Source organism: Cervus canadensis, chromosome 9 (assembly GCF_019320065.1).
Source record: "Cervus canadensis isolate Bull #8, Minnesota chromosome 9, ASM1932006v1, whole genome shotgun sequence".
In the NCBI taxonomy this organism is placed as follows: Eukaryota; Metazoa; Chordata; class Mammalia; order Artiodactyla; family Cervidae; genus Cervus; species Cervus canadensis.
In genome coordinates this window covers 17,541,015-17,560,806 of record NC_057394.1, presented here as the reverse complement: position 1 = coordinate 17,560,806, position 19,792 = coordinate 17,541,015, and the positions used below count along the sequence as shown (strand labels likewise).

The following is a 19,792-nucleotide window of genomic DNA, read 5'->3' as shown; positions in this document are numbered from 1 at the left end:
TTTCAGGCAGGAGAAGATGAAGCAATCAACCTAATTTAAGAAAACAAAATCCACATGCTGCTGAAAGGGAGGGTGTGCTTATAAAGACTCAGTCGTGACATCCTTCAGAAACCAGAATTACTTCCACATTAGGAACTAGAAAGTTCCACATTAGGTAGAAAACATTCTACCTAAATAACTACTAAATGTTTGATGAACCTTGACTGTGAGCAGGCAGATTTGGAGGTATGACCATTTCCAGCCAGTAATTCTGGTTTCTTTTGTCAGTATCTTATAGTTTTGAGTACAGGCCTTCTGCCTCCTTAGGTAGGTTTATTTCTAGGTATTTTATTCTTTTTGTTGCAAAGGTAAATGAGATTGTTTTCTCAATTTATCTTTCTGATCTTTCATTGTTAATGTATAGGAATACTCATTCTTACTTTTTAAAAGCAAAAGACTGTGTCAGGTTCTAGGAGCAATTAGAAGTCTGTGTATTGCTTAGAAGTCTAGGGTTTCTTCCATCAGTAAAATTGATTTGTAAAACAAGTGTAAATATACAAAATAATTTGTATTAAAATACAAACTGACAGCAACTTAATAGTCAACTTTTTTTTTTTTCATGCAAGGGTGAGGAAATTCAATGAAGTGGGGCAAGGGAAGACATGACACAAATAACAGAAAATTCTCTAGAAATGAACCTACTCATATAAAAGCTAAGCAGATGTTCCAGGGTGTTTACCCTTGCATTAATGACACAGCATTAAAACTGAACATGATTGCCATAAATAATCATCAAATTCTGACATATAATTACTTTAAATTTCCTATGCAATGTCTAACATTTTAATTAGTATGATCTTGTTTACATCTTCTTAGTTAATAAGGAAACTATTTTCTCCAACTTAAGTAGAATTTTCCTAGACCAGAGGAAAAAAATGAAATATTGAAGTATAATGGAATCATTAATTCACTAGGTCACTAATAGAATTTGATCCCACAGTTTTTTTTTTTTTTTTTTTTTTTTGATCCCACAGTTTTAACATCTAATTGAGTACTCTGTTAAGGACAAGATAAGGTATCTATTTGTTCAGGGTTCTAGGGACATAGCTAAAATGAAAACATGTCTCATTATATTGTTGATTTTCATCATCATCAATATACACATTTTTAAGTGTGCCCATGTCATCAGTGTTTTCCTAGGAGGTAAACGAAGTCAGTGAAACTTATACGCTCCCCTTAATTATCTGCAATGCTCTAAATGTAAACACACAGATACTGATGCTAACAAGTTAATCATAGTTACTATTAATAAATTACCTCTTCTAAGGCGTTCCACAGTTCATTGTCTGTATGCTCATTAAAGGGATCCAGATTTTTCCTCATTGTTCCAGTGAATAAGACAGGTTCCTAAATATTCCAAAATAGTCAATGTTATTACTTTAAACTATTTTCATTTTATTCCAATGTGTACAGAATATCAGAATTAAAATACAAAAACATCTAAATGAATTAATTATTTATAATAAAGCTGCAAATGTATGTTTACAAAATAGTATCTCTAAAATAATTTTCCATCATACAAAGTGTACTAAAAAATATCTTCTGGATTATTGAACACTAACAGAAGAAAGTGTTGAGGAAGTTTTTTCATCTTAAGGAAAAAACTGAAGACAAAGGAAGATTTGAATTAAAAAAAAAATCCTGGTAATAAATATCTGCTTAAACACATACACAAACTGAGGAAATAATTACATGAGAAACTTAACATCAAGATCTACGTAAATTAACTGTCAGTCCTGGAGTGACTGGGAAATACAAACAGCATGATTAGTAGAGGTCTGTGCCTCAAAGCAAACCATTAAATATTTACACATTAGCACTGAAGAATAAACTAGGCTATTTTCTCCATTGGTCAGACTGTCTTCTAGGATCTGGAATCTCTCCACACGTGTGAAATGAACATCCCCACATGTGCAAGGGGAACGTCAGCTCCTGGGGTCTGCAGCACCTCTGTCCCTGGAGAGATCTCTGATTCTGCATCAGGTCGTCCCACATTCCCTCACCTGTGTGTCAGGATGACCTGCCTCACAGAACCTTGTTACTATCTGCAAGGCCAGAGGACCTGAAACCCACTGTGACCTGTGTCATGATACTTTACTTTAAATAGTTCTTCCTATTCATCTGCTTCAGGAGGAGCCACAAGTAAATTACTCTGGAAATATAAGCCTCCTCTTGGCTTCAAGAGAGAATATTGACATAAGCTCATGTAGGCCATTTACATTTTCTTCTGGAAAGTTCTAGTAAGCCAGGTCATAAGAATATGGACAGCAGTGAAGAGCCCAACAGGCTCATTTCAGTGAAGGGGGCAGAAAAAGGGGAGGCACACGTGTGGAACAAGAGGAGACCTGACTCTTCCACAAGTGCCCAGAACTGCTTAGAATCACCAAGTTCAAATCCCTCCTGGCCTTGGGGCTGGACTTTCCTCCTCAATTCACAAAAACCTGAGAGGAACCGAAGAAGACAGACATTTCTTTTGCCTAGTCATGAAGAGGAATGATATCCAGGAAGCCTTCCAAACCTTCCTTAATTATGGTCTCAGTTTTAAGTTTGGTGAGAGAGAAATGAATACAAAAAACTCAGGGTGTGCCACCAAAAAAAAAGAGAGGTATCCCGGAGCAAATCCATAAATAAAAAGACATTATAAAGGGAGATTTATTCACACAAAGTTGATTAAGTGGCCAATATGCTTCCAAAGCACTGAAAATCACTAGTCATACAATATTTCAGAATGAGTACTGAACTGAACTAAAAAATCTCGAGACCCAAATTTAAGGTTTCCCTTAAAACTCTTGAATTCAGGATCAAAGACTAAGGAACTATCTAAACAGTGGTAAGCGTTCATTGTCAGGGGAATAACCATCATTCTATTTCAGATTTTTATAAAAACTTGTTACTGTTTGTAATTATCAACCCTAAGGTTCCCATTTGCAGGTGATTTCTCATCCTTCAGCTGTCTCCATGAGGTTTACACAAGTGAGGTTGCCAGGTGAGGGGAGGCTGGTCCCCAATATTCTTCCTCCTTCCCTTCTCCATCTCCCCTCCATTTTCCAGGTCCTTTCAAGTAAGCAGGCTACTCCCTGCATATAATCTCAATCTCTGTTCTTTCTGGGGGACATATTTAACTACTTCAGATCCTGAGCACAAATAACACAAATATTTCAGCTACCTGTTGTGTTTAAGGAAATTTTTAAAGAAGAACTTTCATTTTAGCTTATTCCTGAAATTTTGAACAGAAGTTGAGGAATACCTTCTTAAGAACACAGTGTTCGTCTCTGAAAGTTCCCCCCAGGACTGATGGTCTATGTCCCCACTCCCCTGTCTCTGTTCCTACCCAGGTCCTTGTTACCATCATATCTCCCCCAGTTCTGACCTGTTCATGGGGGGTCAGCAGTGACGGGGATGAGCCTGGGAGGAAGATAGACCATAACAGAAGTTCCCTGCTGCTTCCAGGATCACAGGGACAGGGATCCAGGGAAGATGGTGTGGATATGGCTCACCTAAGAGAGGCAACTCAAAGAAACAGCGCTGGGCTCCCCCTCTGCAGAGTCTGCTCTCAGCTTCTGAATTTCCCTACACTGGGGTATGGAGACACAAGCCTCTCTGCTTCCTACTCATTTGGGGGGAAGAGGAATGTAAGTTTTTGCACTTAGACAAGTAAATTCAAGTAACCAAATTAACAGATGTTCTCCACCTCTGCAGCTAGTAAGACGCTGTAAAGACAAAGGGCTCTTGGTTGGGGAGGGATAAGATTTTGAGTACCTTCTCCTGACACATATCAGCCCATGACATACAAGTGCATAAACCCATTTCTAAACTGATATTTCCAAATGAGGAACAGAGCAATAGGAGTAGTATCTTCTGGCTTTGCTTTATCCTTATTCACTCTTCCTATGGTTTGGGGAGTCCTTTCAAGTGGGATGGTAGGAAAAATGGGGAAAATATCAGATGAGTACAACACAGCTTAAAATTGATGTTTTTGAACTGTGGTGTTGGAGAAGATTCTTGAGAGTCCCTTGGACTACAAAGAGGTCAAACCAGTCAATCCTAAAGGAAATCAACCCTGCATATTCACTGGAAGGACTGATGCTGAAGCTGAAGCTTCAATACTTTGGCTATCTGATGTGAAGAACTGATTCACTGGAAAAGACCCTGATGCTGGGAAAGATTGAAGGCAGGAGGAGAAGGGGGTGGTTGGATGGCATCACCGACTCGATGGACATGAGTTTGAACAAGCTCCAGGAGTTGGTGATGGACAGGGAATCCTGGGGTGCTGCAGTCCATGGGGTCACAAAGAGTCGAACATGACTGAGAAGTGGACAAGGTGGAAACTGGAGAGTGTAGGTCTCTGTCATATGACTGGTACTTTGGATTTTACTCTGCTGTGATGGGAGTCTTTGGAGATAAAACTGAAACTCTTTGCTTTACAATAGGATAATCTCCCAGTGACTCAGTTTTTAAATCTGTCAGATAAGGATAACAACAATTTGTGAGGATTAAGCAGGAAATAGTGGAATAAGAAACTAAAATGTGTTAATGATTCCATAAACATTAGGAATTATTATTAATACTCATGTAACTTGTCAGGGACTGTAACAAGCACTAGAGGAACAGAAATGAGAGATATAGGCCCTGTTCTCAAAGAGAGAAAGAAAATAGTCAAGAGTGCGGGGAAGGCTGAGAAAAAGGCTGGAGGTCTTGGTGGTGGATTGGAAAGTAAGAGTGTGCATAATGTGATGGTCAGGAAAGAAGTTGGTGGGAGGAAAGCCAGAAGTAAAAATACAAAAAATTTTAGTCTGATTTCTTGCTCTTGGTAGAAAATATTAGATACATTTCTCTGTTGTGCTTTTCCCCAAAATTTCTATTGTGGTTTTTTTTGTTTGTTTTTATTTTCTGTTTCTTTGCTTTACTATTCATATTTATGTAAACAATTTAGTTTTTATTATTAAAAGATAAATGTAAAGAAAATCACCAAAGACCATGAACACATAAACAGAAATTAAAGAGTAAAGTCATTTCAGAAGGTGTTACTCTTTTTACTTAAGTAGAAATAATACCCAAAAGGCCAGTGCCCTGATTCTTAAGACTAGTAACAGTTCCTGATGACTGAACATTCATAACAATGAGACATGGGCACAAACATTATCTCACTAAGTTACATATTCACCACAAATCTGTGGGTCAGTGATTTCCAGACTGGGTTTAAGGATGAGGATGTTGAAGCTTGGCAGCCAAGTGACATCATCGAGGCCCCACGGTCGACGAGGCAGAGCAGGAATAAACTGTGGGTCACACTGACACTTAGTCTACACTCTTGAATATTCTAGCCTGTCTGCCTCCTGAATGGCTTCCTGGGAATCTTTTTTACACATTGCAAGTTTTCTCCAGATTCTTTCTCTTTAATGAACCAACACTGCACCTTGGAGACAAAGGCATATAAAGTGGAATCTACATGGATACAAAGCTTAGCACTATTCTGTAAACACGCTTTCTGGAGTGTGTACCTAGAACATGCTCAAAGGAAGGATGGAAACCAACAGAACAGAACCAAAACATGCTGATGTCAAGGCATGTTTAGGCATTTGCTCAGATGTGCTTCCAAACATTATTGGCAGAGCCAAGAATCATTTAATGTTATTTATTTACAGAATTATTTTATGTACACAAGCATACAACTTTTTCCTGTTAAGAAGCATTAAAAAGAATGCAGGGCATGTTTCTAAAGCTTTGCATCCAAGGATATGAAAGGACTTTACAGTAATGCCCTTTATTTCTACTAACAAATGTCACATGGCCATTTCAGAGATGAGTACCATCAAAACATAAAACTTGGGAATTTAAGCCCATTTATTTTCTACTGGAACCATAAGTCATAAAACTAATAGCCAGAAGAAATCGTTAAATATGAGAACCGAATGTGCTAGAAAATCATTTCCATTTTTCCTGAAAGGGATACCTTTGAAAAAAAATTGTTAATTGTGGTAAAATGTACATAAAATTTGCCAGATTAACCACTTTAAGTGCACAGTTCAGTGATGTTAAATACATTCACATTGTTTTACAGCCTTTACCACCACCCAGCCCCAGATCTTCTTTCATCTTGAAGAACTGAAACTCTGTACCCATTAAACAACAACTCCCCTCACCTGGCCACACCTGGCACCCACCATTCTATGTCCGGTATCCATGAATTTGCTACTCTAGATAACTCCTATTAGTAGAATCATACAGTATTTGTCCTTTGTAAATGACTTATTTCACTTAGCTTAATTTTCTCAAGGTTCATCTGTGCTGTAGCATGTTTCAGAATTTTCTTTTTTTTTAAAGGCTGAATAATATTCTACTGCATGTATATGCACCACATTTTGTTTGTCGACCCATCTGTCAATGGACCCTTGGGCACCTCCACCTTTTCGCTGTTGAGAATAATGCTGCTATAACATGCATGTTCCAATATCTCTTCAAGACCTTTCTTCCAATTCTTTTGGGTTTATACTCTAAAGTAGAATTGCTAGGTCATATGATAATTCCATCATTAACTCTTCAGAGCAACCAGCAAATTGATTTCCATAGTAACTGCACTATGTTACATTCCTATCAGCAATGAACAAGGATTCTAATTTCTCTACATCCTTGCCAATACTTATCATTTTCTTTTTTTCTCTCCCTTTTCTTTGATAGCAGACATCTTAAGGGGTTTGAGGTGGCATTTCACTAGAGTCTGAAAAGAATATCTTGGTTTTAAAATTACTTAGAGTAATTCCAGGTATTTTTGAGGTCATGGGTAGGTAGCATTAATTATACCCAAGTCCACATTCGCCTTCCTTTGGGTGCCATGTTGTACATGCTTCCTGATAAACAGGTATTTCAGGACACATTACACCCACATTCCAGGAAGCACATTTGCCTGGCTTGTTCTGTCTCATCTCCTCTCTGTTTCTCATCTCAAGAGGGTGTTTTACTGAGTTTCCTTTGATGGGCAGATGATTACTAAGTATATAAATAAAAACTCAATTTTTTTTTTTTTTAATCAGCAAGTCTGTTAAAGCAGAGGACAGGATGATAGATGAGGACACAAGATCTAGGTTGCCCTTGGCTATATACCTAGAGGATAGAAATTTCTCAGTAAATATCACAGAATTATGTTGAGTGAATGAACCACAAGGAATGATAGGAGTATCTACCCGTGCATATAATCCAGTCTCCAAAACTCTCCCTGAAAGTTATACTTCTTTATGAAGAAGAAGAAAAGAGAATAGAATCAGAGCCCAGGAAGAGATGGCCAACTCAACACTCCACCATCACAGCAGGCACATATGGGTCTACATGAAGCACTTCACACTCATTGACATATTTTGTCCTCACAACAGATTGAGGGGGTGATCCTTTATCTGCCTTGTAAGACAGAGAAACCCAAGGTACATAGAGACAGAATTCTGAATCCCCTGCTCTTCCTCACTATTCTGTATTGCCTCCCTGGTGAAAATTATTCATTAATGGCTAAATTGTCAAAGTCTCTCCAAAACATCTATATATCCTATAATTCTCAAAGCCCCATTATTTCACAGAAAGTTATCTAAGGACATAATCACTTTTTAAAAGATGTTCTCCATTTCCCACAGCAAAATTACATCTTTAAGACACTTATTAATAAAATTCATGTTTCCCTATAGGAACCTCTCAAACATAAGCAAACACTTATCTTTCTATTCTCAGAATTATGTGATTATCAGTGGATAACATCATGGAAACTGAGGAAGTCTGAGTCCAGAAATCTATCTCAGTAAGTTATTAAATCACATGCACACAAAGCTAACAAATGAACAACAACAAGAAAACAAAACCTGGTATCCAATGAAAGTGTCTGTTTGAAAATACCTGCTGCTAAATACATGCTCTATTGAGAAAAAAAGGATCAACTCATTCACTTAACTTGAAAAGACTGATAAAATTAAAAACACTTAAACCTTAGACGCCTTATAAAAAGAACATGTGAGAGGGCTCTGCTATGCTTACCTGAAGTGCAACTGACATTTTCTTCCTTAAATCGTGAAGTCCAATACTGGTTGTCAAGATGCCATCAATAAAAATGTCACCTTCAGGTTCTGACAATCTAAAAAGGGCAGCAATGAGGGAACTTTTTCCAGCTCCTGTTCTTCCCACGATGCCATACTGTAAAGAGACCCAGGGGGATGAAGAATTAACAGGATGCACAAAACCCAGGAGAACCCTGATTGCTGAAGATGAATTTTAAAAGTTCTATTATATGTAAGGAATAGACTATAAGTTTCTCAAGCAAGGCCCTGCTAATATTTTGGACCCATAATTCATTATTGAGGGTCGGGGGCCTGTCCTGAATATTGTAGGATGATTAACAGTACCCATGAACCCACTAGATACCAACCCACTAGATGCAACCCCCAAAATTGTGGCAACCAAAAATGACAGAAATTCACAAATGTCCCTGATTGAGACCACAATCATCCTAAGAATACACAATATAAACTATAGTGACTTTCATGCCTTCTAAAAATGTCAGGCAATTTTATTCAGATTTCCTTGATTAAATGCTTAATATGCAGAAAATTTTTGTTTTCTATAATTATCACATAGTATCCATTATGTGGTATGTTAAAGGGGGAGACATGTATGTGTATGTGGTGTATGTGTGTGTGTGTGTATGTTTGTAACTAACATTTGTAAATAAAGGAAGACGATAACTTAAAAAAAAATGACCTGACTGCAGTGAAAAACCAGCAGTCTCCTAAGTGGTCCATAAGAAGTCAGCTTTTAAATTAGCTTTATTCCTACTCCCTGTGTAATTTGACCTTGAGAATTACATGTGTAATTTTATAGAGATATCAACAAGTCAAGTCAGAAGTATTATACACAAATAAGTACTCACTTTCTATGTTCTTTATTTAAGAGGAACTATTCTTCAGGAAAAAAATGAAATCACTTCATGATAATAAATATCTTAATTATATTTTATCTTGAAAGGAAACATCTTCAAATATGAAATGCATGTCTCAGTCTTGAAAGACAGAGGCCAGTAGACAAAATGTACATAATGAGATTAACAACAACACAAACAATATTTGCTATTTACATGGGACCTTTCATCGGAGCAGGTCAAAAGGCATTTTATTAATACATTAATACTTCAAATTGAACCTTGGAAAAACATATGTCAAGTGTCAGTCTATTTATTAAAACCAAAGCACAGAGAAACTAAATGCACTAACAGTAAGATTAAAGAATCAACACAATGTAGGTAAAATGCTGGTGGTTTGTGGTTTAGTCACTAAGTTATATCCAACTCTTGTAACCCCTTGGATTGTAGCCTGCCAGGCTCCTCTGTCCATGGGATGCTCCAGGCAAGAATACTGGAGTGGGTTGCCATTTCCTTTTCCTAGGTAAAATGTCAGTGGGTAATAAACCACATTCAAATATACATGCAGAAACTGGCCTTTTTTACCAATGAATTTTTAAGTAAAGAAAGCATTAGATGATCAGTCATGTGCAAATCTTTGCCACCCCATGGACTGTAACTTCCAGGCTCCTCGGTCTGTGGAATTCTCCAGGCAAGAATACTAGAGTGGGTTGCCATTGCCTACTCCAGGGGATCTTCCTGACCCAGGGATGGAACCTGGGTCTCCTGCCTTGCAGGCAGATTTTCTACCTTCTGAGCCACCAGGGAAGCCCAACTGCAAATTCTCTGAAGGAAGCTCTCCAAGAGATGATTTATCTCTATTGAAAATCTGGAATTGATGAGAGTGTAAGATATGCTTGGAACATTTGCATCACTGACTCAATGGACATGAGTTTGGGTAAACTCCGGGAGTTGGAGATGGACAGGGAGGCCTGGCATGCTGCGGTTCGTGGGTCGCAAAGTGCCGGACAAGACTGAGCGACTGAACTGAACTGAACTGAAAGTTTAAAAACTCATGGCTTTAAAAAAAAGAACTATCCTTCTGAGCAGTATAATCAGAATGTTTAGAACTTTTCAGGTTTTCTGATTTGAAAACCTCTGAAGTTTCACATCTTAGTTTATCAAATCAATCATGGCATTTCAAAAAAGAATTTATCTTTATAGAGATTAAACATAAGAAAAGTGGGTTCAGCTAGTTTTATTATCTTATAAAGATAATACAATGACTATAAGAAAGTGGAGAAAACTACTAGACCGTTCAGATATGACCTAAATCAAATCCCTTATGACTATACAGTGGAAGTGAGAAATAGATTTAAGGGACTAGATCTGACAGACAGAGTGCCTGATGAACCATGGATGGAGGTTTGTGACATTGTACAGGAGACAGGAATCAAGACCATTCCCAAGAAAAAGAAATGCAAAAAAGCAACATGGCTGTTTGAGGAGGCCTAACAAATACCTGTGAAAAGAAGGGAAGTGAAAAGCAAAGGAGAAAAAGAAAGATATACCCATTTGAATGCAGAGTTCCAAAGAATAGCAAGGAGAGACAAGAGAGCTTTCCTCAGTGATCAATGCAAAGAAATAGAAGAAAACAACAGAATGGGAAAGACTAGAGATCTCTTCAAGAAAATTAGAGATACAAAGGAAACATTTCATGCAAAGATGGGCTCAATAAAGAACAGAAATGGTAGGGACCTAACAGAAGCAGAAAATATTAAGAAGAGGTGGCAAGAATCCACAGAAGAACTGTACAAAAAAGATCTTCATGACCCAGATAATCACAATGGTGTGATCACTCACCTAAAGCCAGACATTCTGGAATGTGAAGTCAAGTGGGCCTTAGGAAGCATCGCTACGAACAAAGCTAGTGGATGTGATGGAATTCCAGTTGAGCTATTTCAAATCCTGAAAGATGATGCTGTGAAAGTGCTGCACTCAATATGCCAGCAAATTTGGAAAACTCAGCAGTGGCCACAGGACTGGAAAAGGTCAGTTTTCATTCCAATCCCAAAGAAAGGCAATCCCAAAGAATGATCAAACTACCGCACAATTGCTCTCATCTCACATGCTAGTAATGCTCAATAGTCTCCAAGCCAGGCTTCAACAATACATGAACCGAGAACTTCCAGATGTTCAAGCTGGATTTAGAAAAGGCATAGGAACCAGAGATCAAATTGCCAATATCCGCTGGATCATCGAAAAAGCAAGAGAGTTCCAGAAAAATATCTATTTCTGCTTTATTGACTACACCAAAGCCTTTGACTGTGTGGATCACAATAAACTGTAGAAAATTCTGAAAGAGATGGGAATACCAGACCACTTGACCTGCCTCTTGAGAAACCTGTTTGCAGGTCAGGAAGCAACAGTTAGAACTGGACATGGAACAAAGACTGGTTCCAAATAGGAAAAGGAGTACATCAAGGCTGTATATTGTCACCCTGCTTATTTAACATAAATGCAGGGTACATCATGAGAAATGCTGGGCTGGAAGAAGCACAAGCTGGAATCAAGATTGCCAGGAGAAATATCAATAACCTCAGATATGCAGATGACACCACCTTTATGGCAGAGAGTGAAGAAGAACTAAAGAGTCTCTTGATGAAAGTGAAAGAGGAGAGTGAAAAAGTTGGCTTAAAGCTCAACATTCAGAACACTAAGATGATGGCATCCAGTCCCATCACTTCATGGGAAATAGATGGGGAAACAGTGGCTGACTTTATTTTTCTGGGCTCCAAAATCACTTCAGATGGTGATTGCATCCATGAAATTAAAAGATGCTTACTCCTTGGAAGGAAAGTTATGACCAACCTAGATAGCATATTAAAAAGCAGAGATATTACTTTGCCAACAAAGGTCTGTCTGGTCAAGGCTATGGTTTTTCCAGTGGTCATGTATGGATGTGAGAGTTGGACTATAAAGAAAACTGAGTGCTGAAGAATTCATGCTTTTGAACTGTGGTATTGGAGAAGAGTCTTGAGAGTCCCTTGGAGTGCAAGGAAATCCAACGAGTCCATCCTAAAGGAGATCAGTCCTGGATGTTCATTGGAAGGACTGATGTTGAAGCTGAAACTCCAATACTGTGGCCACCTTATGCGAAGAGCTGACTCATTTGAAAAGACCCTGATGCTGCGAAAGATTTATGGCAGGAGGAGAAGGGGAGGACAGAGAATTAGATGGTTGCATGGCATCACCAGCACAATGGACATGGGTTTGGGTGGATTCTGGGTGTTGGTGATGGACAGGGAGGCCTGGCGTGCTGCGGTTCATGGGGTTGCAAAGAGTCAGATATGACTGAGTGACTGAACTGAACTTATAAGACACTTTGTTATTGTTCAGTAGTGTCCGACTCTTCACAAGTCCATGTATTCCAGCATGCCAGGTTTCCCTGTCCTTCACTATCTCCTGGAGTTTGCTCAAACTCATGTCCATTGAATCAGTGATACTACCCAGCCATCTCATCCTCTGTCATCCCCTTCTCCTCCTTCCTTCAGTCTTTCTCAGAATCAGGGTATTTTCCAATGAGTTGGCTCTTCGTGTCAGGTGGCCAAAGTATTGGAGCTTCAGCATCAGTTCTTTCAATGAATATTCAGGACTGATTCCCTTTAGGACTGACTGGTTTGATCTCCTTGCTGTTCAAGGGACTCTCAAGAGTCTTCTCCAGCTCCCCAGTTCAAAAGTATGAATTCTTCAGTGCCCAGCCTTCTTTATGACCCAACCCTTACAAACGTACATGACAACTGGGAAAACCATAGCTTTGATTATATGTACCTTTGTGGGCAAAGCACTGTCTCTGCTTTTTAACATGCTGTCCAGGTTTCTCATAGCTTTTCTTCCAAGGAGCAGTTCAGTTCAGTCACTCAGTCATGTCCAACTCTTTGTGACCCCATGACCACAGCATGCCAAGCCTCCCTGTCCATTACCAACACCCAGAGTCTACCCAAACCCATGTCCATTGAGTTGGTGATGCAATCCAACCATCTCATCCTCTGTCATCCCCTTCTTCTCGTCATCTTTCCAAGGCCCTCAATCTTTCCAAGGAGCAAGCATCTTTTAATTTCATGGCTGCAGTCACCATCCACAGTGATTTTCGGAACCTAAGAAAATAAAGTCTGTCATTGATTCCATTGTTTGCCCATCTATTTGCCATGAAGTAATGTAACCAGATGCCGTGATCTTAGTTTTTTGCATGTTGAGTTTTAAGCCAGCTTTTTCACTCTCCTCTTTCACCTTCATCAAGAGGATCTTTAGTTCCTCTTTGCTTTCTGCCATTTGGGTTTTATCATCTGCTTATCTGAGGTTACTGATGTTTCTCCTGGCAGTCTTGATTCCAGCTTGTGCTTCATCCTGCCTAGCATTTCTCATGCTGTACTCTGCATGTAAGTTGAATAAGCAGGGTGACAATATACAGCCTTGAGGTACTCCTTTCCCAATTTTGAACCAGTGCATTGCTCCATATCTGGTTCTAACTGTTGCTTCTTGATCTGCATACAGGTTTCTCAGGACATTTTGTACCTTATGTTAAACTCTAATTCATATAATATAGATGGGCCATTCCCTGCATACAGGCAGGTTGTAGTGTGTATATATGTGGATCATGTGTTCTTTGCATAGGCAGGCCTTAAAGATATTTTGGATTTGGCTCCAGACCACCTCAATACATGAATATAAAAATAAAGCAAGTTATATCAATGCTTTATTTCTCTGTGCAAATAAAAGTTACATTTATACTATATTGTAGTCTAATGATGTACAATAGCATTATATATAAAAATGTACATACCTTAATTTCCAATACTGTATTGTTAAAAGAATGCTAACCATCTAAGCATTTATAGGGTAGTAAGCAACAGTTAGAACTGGACATGGAACAACAGACTGGTCCCAAATAGGAAAAGGAGTACATCAAGGCTGTATATTGTCACCCTGCTTATTTAACTTATATGCAGAGTACATCATGAGAAATGCTGGGCTGGAAGAAGCACAAGCTGGAATTAAGATTGCCAGGAGAAATATCAATAACCTCAGATATGCAGATAACACCACCCTTATGGCAGAGAGTGAAGAGGAACTAAAAACCCTCTTGATGAAAGTGCAAGAGGAGAGTGAGAAAGTTGGCTTAATGCTTAATATTCAGAAAACTAAGATCATGGCATCTGGTCCCATCACATCATGGGAAATAGATGGGGAAACAGTGGAAACAGTGTCAGACTTTATTTTGGGGGGTTCCAAAATCACTGCAGATGGTGACTGCAGCCATGAAATTAAAAGACACTTACTCCTTGGAAGGAAAGTTATGACCAACCTAGACAGCATAGTAAAAAGCAGAGGCATTACTTTGCCAACAAAGGTCCGTCTGGTCAAAGCTATGGTTTTTCCAGTGGTCATGTATGGATGTGAGAGTTGGGCTGTGAGGAAAGCTGAGCACTGAAAAATTGATTCTTTTGAACTGTGGTGTTGGAGAAGACTCTTGAAAGTCCCTTGGACTCCAAGGAGATCCAACCAGTCCATCCTAAAGGAGATCAGTCCTGGGTGTTCATTGGAAGGACTGATGCTGAAGCTGAAACTCCAATACTGTGGCCACCTCATGCAAAGAATTGACTCATTGGAAAAGACCCTGATGCTGGGAGGGATTGGGAGCAGGAGGAGAAGGGGACGACAGGGGATGAGATGGCTTGATGGCATCACCGACTTCATGGGCATGAGTCTGAGTAAACTCTGGGAGTTGGTGATGGACAGGGAGGCCTGGCGTGCTGTGATTCATGGGGTCACAAAGAGTCGGACATGACTGAGCGACTGAATTGAACTGAACTGAACATTAAAAACCACTGATCACATATCAGGATAATAAATATAATAATAATGAAATGGTTTGAAATATTGCAAGAATTATCAAAATGTGACAGAGATATGAAGTAATCAAATGCTATAGGAAAAATGGTGCCAATATACTTGCCTGACACAGCATTGCCATAAATGTCTTTTTCTTTTTTTTTTAAAGTATTATCTGTGAAGCACAGTAAAACAGGTGGGCCTATATTTCTGAGTGTTCTTATACATAAATCAAGACACATCAGGACACAGGTGAGAACTGATCAGTGAGAATGTGTGTATGTTCCCATGTTATCAGCTCCACTGAAACTGATCCATCTGTGCAAATGGGAACATCTGTAAACTTTGGGTAAATGGACTGAGATGTGTAGGGGCACCAAGGACTGCTCATGACCACAGGACTGTGAGTTCCAAACTCCAGCAAACGGAACTAAAAACCAGGGGACTTCCCTGGCATTCATTCCAATGGTTAAGATTCTGTGCTTCCACTGCTGGAGGCATGGATTCGATCCCTGGTCAGGGAACTAAGATCCCACATGCTGCATGGCCCCAGGCCGCCCACAAAGAAAAAGGCTACTCAAAGAAAACCTGACTCTGATTATTCCTAGAGTTCAGTCATCAAAGTTATAATCTAAACGTCTTCTCTGGGTAACCAAAGGTTTTTACTAATTGCCCATGGAGAATGCCGCCAGTATCAGTAAGCTCACATTCTTCAATCTAAAGACACTCGGGGGCTTCCCTGGTGGCTCAGTGGTAAAGAAACTGCCTGCAAATGCAGGAGACGTGGGTTCAATCCCTAGTCTAGGAGAATCCCACATGCTGTGAAGCACCTAAGCCCATGTGCCACAACTATTGAGCCTGTGCTCTAGAACCCAGGAACCACGACTATGAGCCTACATGCTACAACTGTTGAAGTCCTCACACCCTATAGCCCTTGCCCTTAACAAGAGAAGACACCATAGTGAGAAGCCCACACACAGCAACTAGAGAAAAGCCCGAGCAGCAACAGAGACCCAGCCCAGCCAAAAATAAAGAAATAGATACAATTATAAAGACACTTGAAGAAAATCTTCTGTTATTTGCTTTGCGATGGCCCCTTTCTGTTTTTCCAACCAGGTTGGTCCTGATGATGACACAACTTGTTAGACACTTGCTCCTGGATCTCTCTTCACACATCAATCTCAACATAATCAACACCCAATGCTCCACACAAAACAACCCCTTCATCCATCTTCCCCACTTTACTCTCATTACATCTTTCCCAGGCTCACAGTGTTTAAAAAACAAAATAAACTCTTTCCTTAATCATAATCAGTGCAAATGAATTTGAAAAGTAAATAAATACTAGCTCTAGCGCCGCACTCTGAAAAAAAATTCTCAAAATATTTTTACTTTCAAGGCTTCTGTATGTGTTCTTTTTGTTGTTTTATTTTTTTCTATGTGTTCTTAAAGATACAAGTTCACATATATAAACAAAATAGGATTAAGGTGAACATACTGTTAAATGTGTTTTAATTTTGTATTTCACCAAAATATTTATTTTAATGGTTGCATATTATAGTACATGTGATCATTTATTTAACAAATCCTCTATTGCTGGATATTTAGGCATTGTCAAATAGTTAGCTATTATAAATAATTCTGTGTTAAATATCCCTGAAACTAAGTCTTTGAAAACAACCTTAATCATTTCCTTGAAAAAAAATCTCAGGTGTGGAATTGCTGAAAGTCATGTATGAACCCCTTGGAAAGCAAGGAGATCAAACCAATCAATCCTAAAGGAAATCAGTCCTGAATATTCATTGGAAGAACTGATGCTAAAGCTCCAATACTTTGGCCACCTGACACAAAGAGCCAACTCATTGGAAAAGACTGATTCTAGGAAAGATTGAAAGCAGGAGAAGGGGATGACAGAGGATGAGGTGGCTGGATGGCATCACTGATGCAATATGAGCATGAACTTGGGCAAACTGCAGGAGATGGTGAGGAACAGAGAAGCCTGGTGTGTGTCAGTCCATGGTGTTGCAAAGAGTCCATGTGACTAGGTGACTGAACAACAACAAAGTATCAACATTTTCAGAGGAAGCTGTTAAGCTGCTAACCTACCCTCCAGAAGTATGATACCATTTGCTACTCCCACCCATTTCCCTGTATGTTCACAAATCCAGGTGTTATAGCTTTGTTTTAATCAACATCAACTTGATTTCAAAAAGTGGAATCACTTTCCCAGGATGTCTTGATGGAGGCATAACAGCTTCTGGCTCCCTGCCCCCTGCACCTGCCCACTCTGGTCCATGTGCTCTCATTTCTCAGATTAAACTCCTGAATGCCAGCTCAGCACCCAACACTCCACCCCAGGATGTCTCTTCTACAAAACTGTCCTCTCTAACCTCTCCAACCTTCATGTACATGAGTCAGCTTCCTTGGCATCACTAGGTAATTGTGAGGGTTGAATGTAAAAATGTGTGTTACACACTTGGTAGTTAATTTTCCTGAGTTCTTTGCAAGTGTCTAGTTCTTCATTCACTAGATCAGAACATCATGCTTTTGCTTATGCTGGTCTCACCTCCCGGAATGCCTTCCACATGCATTTCCACCTGCTGAAACCCTAACCACTAAGTCAGTCTCACATGTCTAATTCCTCAGAAATGCTCTCTCTGTCCCCTAATATGGACTTGTTCCAACTCTAACAGAAGTTATGTCATTTTTTATAAACATCTATAAAAATTAGATCTCCTTCTAGCTTACAAAGTTAATATAGCCATTTTCTTGCTTCTTCAACCAGACTGTATATGCTGACATCAGGATTTGCATTGGACTTGGCTTTTTCTTATTTGTATTACCTGTGGTTTCCTGAGACAAAGAAACCTCCATGGGAGCTGAGATTTTTTAACTCAGGCCACAGAAATTTATGGAAAATCTATTACCGTATTATTTAAGTACAAGATAAATCAGACAGAGACAGACACCACAAATGGATCCTACAGCCATAAATACAACATCAAATGGCCAACACCTCATTCTCATGGGACAGACAACACCTAAGTGGTTATGGTCATTTTACACCCTATGAAAATGATGACCATTTGTGTCCAGGCATTTACTCTGGGTGCTTTTACATGCCTTATCTTGTTTAAGTTATACATAAAATCTATAGGTTACAATCTATCACTTCCATTTTGTGTAAGAAAAGATTGAGGTTTAGATGAATTAGTCTGTCTGAATATCAGAGCCCATATGTCATAGGATGGGACTCAAACCCACATCTGTTGGCCTCTTTTCCACCTGCTGATGGGCCTCCTTATCCCCTGGATGGCCTAACACATTATCATGTCCCTCTGTGCAGCTAGAACAGAGAAAGTGGGGAGAGGTGTAGCTGCAGTTAAAGGAACAGGCCTACCGTAGAGATCTTATGGTCAGAGTTAAAGCATGACGTGGACACAGGCATACATGTAGTGAGTGAGAGCAAAGAGGGTACCTGAGGGCAGGTGGACCAACTGTCAGCAGGAAGACCCAGCACCCACAGCCAGATTGAGAGAGAAATCTGCAGCTAAGTGGGACATATGATGCCTGGGGAACAGGCCAAACAGACCCCATGCCCTGCTTGGGGCAGCAGGACTCATTTTTGATCCCATCAGATAGTGAAACAGCCACACATACACTGCTGCATGAGGGTGTCTCTGACTCCAGATCCAGGCATGGCTGAGCTTGTGGGAAATCCCTCTAGTCCCTGCAGGAGGTTGGTGTGGGGAAGGACAGACAACAGGAGGAAAACTGTCTGTAATGAAGACAGACTCCACTGGAAAGATGCAAAGAAATGCAGTGGAATCATACAGAATTAGATTATAATGCAAAGGTGCAATTTACAGAGCATCTGTTCAGTTCAGTTGCTCAGTCATGTCCAGCTCTTTGCAACCTCATGGACTGCAGCATGCCAGGCTTCCCTGTCCATCACCAACTCCCAGAGATTACTCAAACTCATGTCCATCCAGTCAGTAATGCCATTCAACCATCTCATAAAAGCATAAAAGTAAGTAAATCTAGTGGCACAGAACATTCTAGAGTCTCTTGCTCAGTTAGCAGCAGAGATTTGGGAATTCTTGAGTTCAATTTCAAACTGTTAAAGGACATTTCTTGGGAATCACAGGTTATCACTCATCAAAAACTGCCCATGGGAGTGAAAGAAGGAGGTCATGTTCAGATACAAAGCTGAGTCAAGAGGTCTGGGTGGGTCTGAGACTCTGCATTTCTAAGAAGCCTCGGGAGATGCAGGTGCTGTTGGCTCTGGCACCAGTCTGAGTCACAGGGAATTAGAAAGCCAGCGGGAGAATGGGGACAATCTGGGAGTGAGGGGGAGTGGTTTTTAAGAAAATACTATTTAAAAAAGAAAAAAATGTAGGAAACTAATATTTTTGCACATTATAGCATGGTCTACTAAGCATCTGTAAAAATGTAGCATCCAAATAATAGCTGTGAGCAAAAACAAAGCAAAATCAATCTACCTCAAGAGCTGGAAAACACTTTAATTTCCCAGGACTCTCTAAAATGATCAAATCAACCACAAAATCATCTAAATGAAAAACACAGCCCATGTTCAGACTCTCACCAGGAAGTCTAGGGTCCTATCTACCTCTTGTTGGCTTTTCTGTTTGGCTGTGCTGGGTCCTGCTTGCCTTGCACACATCTAGTTGTGATGATGGGGGCTGCTCCTGCAGTGCACGGGCCTGTCCCTGAGGGGCTTCTGCTGACGCTGAGCGAAGACTTCAGGAGCTGTGGCATGTGGGCTCAGTAGCTGTGGTGCAGGGTTTAGCTGCTCTGCGGCGGGTGGACTCTTTCCAGACCAGGGATTGAACCAGAGTCTCCTTCACTGGCAGGCAAATTCTTATCCACTGCACCACCAGGGAAGTCCTGGTTCTTTTTACTTGTCATTTCTTCTGTGAATTAAAATCCTGCAGAGTGCCTACCATACTCTCCTATTGACTCTAACTTCTA

General features: G+C 39.8%; 2 protein-coding genes across 2 annotated transcripts in view; one reads left to right on the top strand and one right to left on the bottom strand.

Annotated features, from left to right (window-relative positions):
• LOC122447240 (ATP-binding cassette sub-family C member 4-like) overlaps positions 1 to 19,792 on the top strand; it is a 914,448-nt gene that overhangs the window by 224,580 nt on the left and 670,076 nt on the right. The gene's annotated exons all lie outside the window — the stretch shown is intronic.
• LOC122447592 (ATP-binding cassette sub-family C member 4-like) overlaps positions 1 to 19,792 on the bottom strand; it is a 160,581-nt gene that overhangs the window by 33,464 nt on the left and 107,325 nt on the right. The window contains exons 26-27 of the mRNA XM_043478289.1: positions 8,053 to 8,208; positions 1,297 to 1,386 (exon numbers count right to left, since the gene is read on the bottom strand). Of these exons, the coding sequence (XP_043334224.1) occupies positions 1,297 to 1,386; positions 8,053 to 8,208 (246 nt within the window). The remainder of the gene's footprint in view (positions 1 to 1,296; positions 1,387 to 8,052; positions 8,209 to 19,792) is intronic.